This window comes from Apis dorsata, unplaced genomic scaffold (genome assembly GCF_000469605.1).
Source record: "Apis dorsata unplaced genomic scaffold, Apis dorsata 1.3 scaffold_92, whole genome shotgun sequence".
NCBI classification, from domain to species: Eukaryota; Metazoa; Arthropoda; class Insecta; order Hymenoptera; family Apidae; genus Apis; species Apis dorsata.
The window spans coordinates 802183-810841 of NW_006263390.1; the positions used below are offsets into that span (position 1 = coordinate 802183).

The 8659-nt window shown below is 30.1% G+C and overlaps 1 protein-coding gene across 1 annotated transcript in view; it reads left to right on the top strand.

Moving 5' to 3' along the window:
- Positions 1 to 4820: 4820 nt before the first annotated feature.
- Positions 4821 to 8659, top strand: part of LOC102673893 (dorsal-ventral patterning tolloid-like protein 1) — a 9160-nt gene continuing 5321 nt past the window's right edge. The window contains exons 1-10 of the mRNA XM_031508647.1: positions 4821 to 5108; positions 5474 to 5561; positions 5654 to 5752; positions 5960 to 6137; positions 6267 to 6293; positions 6386 to 6597; positions 7278 to 7485; positions 7587 to 7795; positions 8055 to 8286; positions 8375 to 8560. Of these exons, the coding sequence (XP_031364507.1) occupies positions 5474 to 5561; positions 5654 to 5752; positions 5960 to 6137; positions 6267 to 6293; positions 6386 to 6597; positions 7278 to 7485; positions 7587 to 7795; positions 8055 to 8286; positions 8375 to 8560 (1439 nt within the window). The 5' untranslated portion in view covers positions 4821 to 5108. The remainder of the gene's footprint in view (positions 5109 to 5473; positions 5562 to 5653; positions 5753 to 5959; positions 6138 to 6266; positions 6294 to 6385; positions 6598 to 7277; positions 7486 to 7586; positions 7796 to 8054; positions 8287 to 8374; positions 8561 to 8659) is intronic.

Here is an 8659-nt window from a genome sequence, read left to right on the forward strand (position 1 = left end):
AAAAAACTATTAAAAAAGCAAACAACAAAATTGATTAGGAAAATATTCGTTTCTATAAGAAAATTCCTAATGACAATGTCCAAATAGTAGAAAAATTAGAATTTAAAATTTATAGCATATTTACCCTTTTTAAGTTTTCGTTTTCTCTTTAATTCTCTTTCTTTTGTTTCTATTGTTTTTCTTCTGTTCCCTTTATTTTTCTTTTTGTTTTATTATTATTATTATTATTATTATTATTATTATTATTATTATTAATATTATTAATATTATTATTATTATTATTATTAATTATTAATTATTAATTATTATTATTATTATAATTATTATTATAATTATAATTATTATTATTATTATTATTATTATTATTAAAAAAATCGAACAAAGGACCGTTGGATATGTACGGGCGAGCAAAACGTTTAGGAAGAAAGATATATCTTATATGTTTCGTTTATATTTTTATCTTAAATTTTACTTTCAAAATTTTTATGTTGCGTTTATCGCGTGGTTTTTTTACCACATGCAGAGAAGTTTGTTTCTAGAACGACTGACTACAGAATTTGATAATGATAGTCACGGATTGATTTAGGATGTGTAAAGTGTACGCAGCGTTTACAAATGCATGAACACATACAGCACACATTTTGAGTGTTGACTCGTTGTTATTGTTAGCCTGTTAGTTAATTAGTAAGAGTTGCAAATGCGGGCTATAGTTGGTCCCTGTCCCTGGAGCCCAGACACCCCCTGTTCTGGAGAATAATTGAAATGAAAAAAAAAAAAAAAGAAGAAAAAAAAGAAAAAAAAAACATAAAAGCGAAGCCTAATAGCGTTTTACACATTACCCCCGAATTGTGACGGAAAGATAGTTAAAAAGTTGCGAAAGATCATTTCATTTGTAACGAAGTGACTGCATATCACTGTATTGTCTTATTATGAGTATAGCATCAGCGGAAAAAAAAAAAAAAAAAAACTAGCATGTACTTTGGCCCTATTGGATACAATGCACACAGAAGTAGGTATGAGAGAAATGCATTTCCGTGTCCGATTAATAAAAGGAATGAGAAGGAATCAAAAACTTGAAGGCAAGGAACAAAAAAAAAAAAAATGCCCACCATTCCTGTATTCATTAAAAAAAAACTCGAATCGATCAATTTTCATTAACGACAATCTATCGTGATCGATTTGTTTAGAACGACTCGTATCGACCAACGTTTTGTTGCACATTTTATTCGTAATTACTCAAGTCCGATTTTATTTCGTCATTGATACAAATTTCGTAGCGATGACGCAGCAGTAATCTTAACGATCGAAGTTCCCTCACTTCTACTTCCTGTCCCCGGTCATGCGATCGTGTAAATGAAAGAAATAGATGCATGGATAAAAAAAGGGGAAGGGGAGGGTATGATAAAGTATTTGTTTGAAGCTGAATGATAGAAATGGGTGGATGTGAAAGAAAAGAAAGAAAGAAAGACGATTGTGTGCGCGTGTGCGTGTGGGGAAGGAGGAGCGAGCGAATGAGCGAGAGAGAAAGAAGAGAAGGAGAGAAAGAGAGCGAGAGAATGAGAGGATGAGAGAAAGAGTAGAGGGAAACGAAAGAAGCCAGCAATCGAAAAAAAAAATTACTGTCCTTATACATACGAATCAATATTATTACCTTTCATTCCTTTAATCCTTTTTCCTCGTAATTCATTATTATCACTACATATTTTATACCTACCTATTCTACTTACCTACACATCCTATTTATAAAAACATAATATCAAGGATATAATAATATTAATATTAACGATATAATAAGAATGATATTGCTAATTATACTGAGTGGGTTTTTGTAACACAATAACGTTTCAATATAAAAGAATTCTGGTTTTCCTTCGAAATTATAATAGAGGAAGATAATATACTAATATAAGGCAGGCAGGTAGGAAGCAAGTATGAGAGAAAGAAAGAAAGAAAGAAAGAAAGAACGAAGAAACGAACGAACGAACGAAAAAAAGAGGAAATGTTCAGCTTGCGGGGGCAAGGAAGCATAACCTGGCAAAAGCGGAAGCAGTTCACGGTGACGAGACTTTAGACTGATCTAGGTACTAGCGTTACGATATTGGCCCTACCCCAGCGTTTAAGGCGCCCCAATATTATATCATTTATCCTTTGCTATTTTATACAAGTGACCGGTGTGGCAGCTGGGGTGCCTGGGGGTTATCGGTCGCATTTAGGATAATGCACCACTGTGGCTGACGATGCTGTAGCCGCGCGCACCCTTTTACCCGGTCATTGCCCTAATTTGCGGCACACATCCTTGGGAACTTGACTTTTCTTGGTTGGCCCGTGTCAAGCGGATGTTGTGTGATTTTTGGGTCGCTCAATTTATGTTAATAACGACCCAAAAAGACGTGTTTTTTAATTATATATAAATATATTATATATTATATTCCTGCGGATATGCATTTTGTGACGTGATGTTATTTAGCACTAATGAGGAAAACAACAAAAGTGAACAATTGTACGGAAAGAAAATGAAAGAAAAATGTTAAAAAAAAAAAAAATGAAAAAATGTACGTAACACTATTCACATGAACATATATATGAACGGTTTATGTTTCTCGCGCCACACATGCCACATGTCAGCTCCATGGCTAAAAGTGAACGATAAATTTCAAATGACCAAATTCCTTTATCGTTGATAATTGCGTTTTCAGATTTCTTTTTATTATTCATCATCTTCCAATTGCTTTGCTTTTTTTTTAATTCCTGCAATTTTAAAAGTTGTCTCTAATTTTAGTGTGACGTAGTTAAATGTAATAATTATTGATGAATTTAAAATAATGTTGAAATGGTTCCTTTTTCGGGCTAGGAGCTTGATTTAAAGTGTCAAAGATTTTTGTGTATGACCAGATGTATTCTACATGTCTCAATAAACAGTTGTATGTGAATTACCTTTCTTAAACGATGCTACATTTATTTATATACCGTTGGAATACATACTGTTCTCCTCTTCTTTTATTATCCATTCTGGTTTTTTCTTCTATGATGCGTATATGATGATATTTGAAGCTGAAAGTATTCTGTATTGATGCAAAATGTTTCTTTTTTCTTTTTAAATTTATCAATCTAACGATTTATAAATTTCAATTAAGCGACTTTGAAATATCATTTAACTATATATCTAATTGTATTTTGACAAGTGAGACTCATAAAACACGAACAATGTTGTAAAATGTAAAAATATTACAAATTGATATCATCATTACGATTTAAACGATTTAATAGTCACAAATATGAAAATTATGAGGCAAATGACGCATAAGCATCTTGAAATTGTTCATATCCTATTTTATTCATAACTATTATGTGTATGTATCTATCAAACTAAATCATCTCAAAAGAGGTTAATTTGAAAATTACTATCATTTATGTATTTCATATGTATTTTATTAATCGCAGCAAATAATGACATGAGCAATAACAATTTCATTATTAGTTATATCCATAATTCTTTTTTTAAATTTGATCACGCTCAATGTGCAATAAATTATTTTTTCTGAAAATAACCATATTCATAATTAATTATTCACACAATTATTAAAATATAAATTTATTAGAGAGTTTATGAATTAGAATATATTTTTTTTCCGAACATATATTCAATAAATGTATATTACAGATATTTTATATAAATAAATAAAAATTTGCTGTATTCTTACTGTACCTAGATCTCTTAACTTGATTTTCCTCCCCACTCTTATGGATTGACTTTAGCGACCTCTAACCCATCGTGGGGCGTGTATAGATAATAGGTAGTCAGTACCTCCGTAGAAGTTGACTGTTTAAGAATTATTTAACGTTACGCTTATTGCACCGTTCCGTCAGTTTTTTCTCAGTTTTTTTTTATTTTGTCGATTACTTGTCGATCACTTGTGCGTTATAAATATTTATCCGTATATTTATACGCAATATATTATATACCGGCACGTATCAAGTATCTGTCTTGATTATTCTTAATTATAATTTAATTTCCAAAACAACTGTTCATTTTATATATTATTTACATATTATCAGATGTAATGATAATTTAAAAAATCGTGACTTCTATAAAAAAAATTCAATGTATAACAAATGCGTTTTTAATATATAAATGCATTATTTTTTTATCCTCAGTTGTCTTTTCACGCTTCAATGTGTCATTTCAAAAATATTGTCATATATAATATGAGATAAAATATACATACGTGTATATTATATTTTCAAATGAAAAAGAAAGAGAGAAACATTTATAACGAACAACGTTGAAGAATTTAATCTATAAATTTAATGTGTTGGAATATCAAGAATTTCAAATTTGAACACAGTTTTTTAAGGTACGTATCTATTATATACCTATACATATATATATGTTTTAAATATAGTATGCATGCTACAAAATACTTTCTATGAAAAGAAACAAGAAATTCCTACATTTAAATAATTCATTTAATGTATTGTAAATAATTTAATTGTATATTTATATTTTATTAGAGTCAGAGAAAAAAATATAAGATTGTTTTCAGTATATAACAAGTTGCACATGATATACCGTGGAATTTATTTTTCATTCAAGATATTAAAAATTGCCTTATATAAATTTATCATATCATCATTATAAAACGTTTTTCCTTCTTTTTTTTATTTCTTATTTATTTTTTTATGATAAATTTATGACGTGGTAGATCGTTTACATTCATATGGAAAAGAGGTTAGTACATGGCGTGCAAATTTATCACTTATCACTAGAGGCGCTGCTGTTATTGACCCATATCGAAATACATACCATATATATACAAAACGAAGATGAGAGGGTTGAAAGCGACTCTGGACGGCGGTTAGTCAAAGCGCTTTAAATATTAAAAATTTCTCTTTTATTTTTATTTTTTCAAAGTTACGTTAAGCAATAAATAACAATTAAATATATTGTAACAAGAATGTACAATAAACGAATTCAATCTAATATATATTGTAATCAAAATTATGAAAGTGGTTGCGCAGAATCTCAGAAAAAGCACAATGTTTTATGCTCCGAGGGTGTGGCAAATTAAACGTAACACGTGTTCAAGATCTTAAGTTGATATACATTCGTATGTTTATGTTATATTATGTTATATAGAATTCGTTTCTTTACGTACTTTATTGTATACAAATTGTGATTAAGTAACATAGATTAAGATAGATTTCGTATTTGCAATGCATAACAAAAGTGATCAAACATTATTTTATTTTTTTTCTTCTTTTCTGAATTCATCGACGCAAAAATCTATAAAAATATTTATTTATTAACAATTAATATAGTTCGTATAATTGTGTAATTTTTCATGTGCAACGCTTGTAAAAATAGGACACGTTTATTACATATAACATGTATGTGATCTTATTTAATTCAATTATTAATTTTAATAATTCAATTATTAACTTTACATAACAGATTAAATTCATATAATTCCAGATGATTTACAAAATCGATGTTTCGCATTTTTTCTATGCATGGAATAGAGACTTACGATATGGTAAAATCACAGTGGCCGCTGTTAATGGTTTCTCTACAATTTTACTATAATAACGGAAAAAGTATATCGTGGTTTCGATCGAAACTCTGATTGAACAAAATGCAAATGTGTATCCTTATGATATAGTATGGCTTCAGTATTCTGGCATGTCTCTGGGAATAATTTGATTTTTGCTACTTTTATCTTGCTCTTGCTACTTTGTCCTCACAGTAGTACAGGTTAGTTATAACATATAGATTATGATCAATGACAATAATCATCTTTTTTACAAGAAAGAGAGAAAGAATAGAACAAAGAGAAGTAGATGACAATATGTGGCGTACCGTTTATCATGTGAAATATTTAATAGTTTATTGAAATATTGATTTATATCAATTGATCGATAAGAAATAAGAATACAGAGACGCGTATATATTACTTTACAGAGTGTGATCAAAAATTTATAAGCACACCTGATGGACCACCGAATGGAACATTTCACGCGCCAACGTTAATAAATTACGATGGAGATTCTCGACAATGCGTATATACATTTTTTGCTGGACCACGACAACGAGTCGAACTGATATTTACTTCGTTTGGCCTTCGGGGAACACCTCCAGAGTAAGTAGTTTTTTTTTTCTTCTAAACTTCTTCTAAACTAAGAATAGTATAATTACATTATGTTACAACATTTTTGTTTAAATTTCTTCTGTCCCCATTTATCAATTTTTTGCAAAATTTTCATTCCAGTGGATCCGCTGTTGGAGAATTACCCGCGTAAGTATTTATATCTGTTAGGTGTCGACATAATTTGCTTGCGGCCATACCATTTTTGTTCACAGATGAACTAGGAAAAACTTGGTTTTCAGTTGTGTCCACGAATATATGGATGTGTATGCGGAAATACGATCGGAGAATACCAGCAAATTGGTGGAAACGCCTTTCGGTGGTCGTTTCTGTGGCCCGATCCCACCTCGTAGGCGTGTTTCTCTTTACCAAGGAATTGCTCTAAGTTTTTACACTGATAAAAATATTACGTTACCTACCCTGTTCAGTGGTACTTATGCCTTTATCAATTCATGTATGTTCATTATTTAATTTGTATTTCAATTTTCAATTAACAATCAACCCATATACTGCTGGAAAGAAGTTTTACAGAAGGAACGTGGGTTTGATTGGTTAATGTGTGAGGGAACTATTTTCATTCGCATTTTTTTAGCGTGTTTTTAATGTTATTTGTCACATATACTAATTCAATTGTGACAGAGAAAAGCAATAAAACGATGATTTAAATCTCAATGCATTGGCGTAAAATTCAGAATATTCTAACATATAAAAATTTTGTTATTTCTCATGATATATATATATATATATAGACTAATTATAATTTAATTTAACAATAATTTAATTTATAAATATAATTTCTCAAGTAAATAATAAAAAATAATAATTGTATAATCTAATTAAGCATAATTAATAATTCCGAAAATATTTCAGGTTTAAATAATTATCCTAACGTAATTTTATAAATGGAAATAAATTTTACGATTTTGAATATTCAGATTATAACTCTTCTACTATGTAGTGTGTAGCGTCAGGATTGTCAACAAAGCGTTTGAAGTGGGGATAGGTGACCTCTCTTGTCCCTGTACTACCTATAAGACTTCTTTTCAGTAGTAAACAGTTGAAAACAATAGTATTATTACATGCATACAAATAAAAATCATATTTATTTTTGTTTCTATTAATTATTGTTCTTAGCTGAATACGAGGTGGGAACACCAGCTCCCAGCACACCATGCTCTTTCACGGTAGATTCGGAACATAAACGCAATGGTAATATATTATCTCCTACGTATCCTGGCACATATCCAAAGGATATTATATGCAGTTATCAATTTATTGGGAATAAATCGCAACGAGTGAGACTCGAGTTCCGGGATTTTGATTTGTTCTTCGGAGGTCAACAGTATGTAAATATTTGTGCAATTGATCGTTAATTAATAATATCAATTGATACTGGCAGGAGTACGTGATTTGATTATTAATTTGATTTTCGTATGTTTATAGCTGTCCTTTGGATTACGTAAAAGTATATGACGGTTTAAACGATACGTCGGCCGTTATAGGAACTTATTGCGGTCAACAGCGAAATTTGGTGTTGTATTCGTCAGAATCTAGTTTGTATGTGTTGTTCGTTACCCTTCAACGTACGGCCAATACGCAAAATCGTGGATTCAAGGGCATCTTTGAATTCTCAGAAAGTTTTGTTAAATTAGGTAAGTTAAAACTTTCTAGTATTGATTAACTCTTCTGTCATATTCTTTTTAATGAACACTCGATGAAAAATTAATTCAAAATAAAATAAAAACTCTAAGTAAAATTCAAGATACGAGATATTTATATCGATTTAATTCATATAAAGGAGTATAAATATAAGAGATTTAAAAAGATTTTCTTTTATATTCTTTTTTTTTTTTTTTATAATTTTGAGTGTGTATCTGCATGTTTCCGTCTTATTCGTCTTTGTCTACTCAGACTTCATAACCGCTAACAAGGGTGAGCATATACGAGGATCAGAATGTGACCAGAAAATTTTAAGTAAAAAGGAATCGTCTGGACAAGTTGTTAGCCCAAACTTTCCATTTCCGTACATACCGAAAGTCGTGTGTCGATATTTCATATATGGAATGCAAGATTCTCAGCATCTCGAGCGTGTTCGATTAGAGTTTATAACATTTAATATATCAAAGAATAAGACTATAGGAGAGTAAGTATAATTAATTAATTAATATTTAAATATTAATTCTTAATTCTTTTCCTCGTCATATTTATCCTGTTTTGTTGCTTCTCTACAGTTCGTCTTGTACCGATGGATATTTAAAGTTATACTTGAAAGGGCAAGAAGCGACGGATTCTTACGACAAATTTGATTACGAATTGTGCGGCGTGAAGAGCAATCCGAACCACGTAGTTAGCGATGGGCCGAGACTCGTGATGGTGTTTAGCAGCGGAGAATCTCAAGGGCAAGGTTTTAAAGCACGGTAAGAGGCGAATTAAAAAAATTTGCAATATATTCACGGAACCATTTATATTATATATATTATATATATAATATATATAGAATATATTATATATATTAT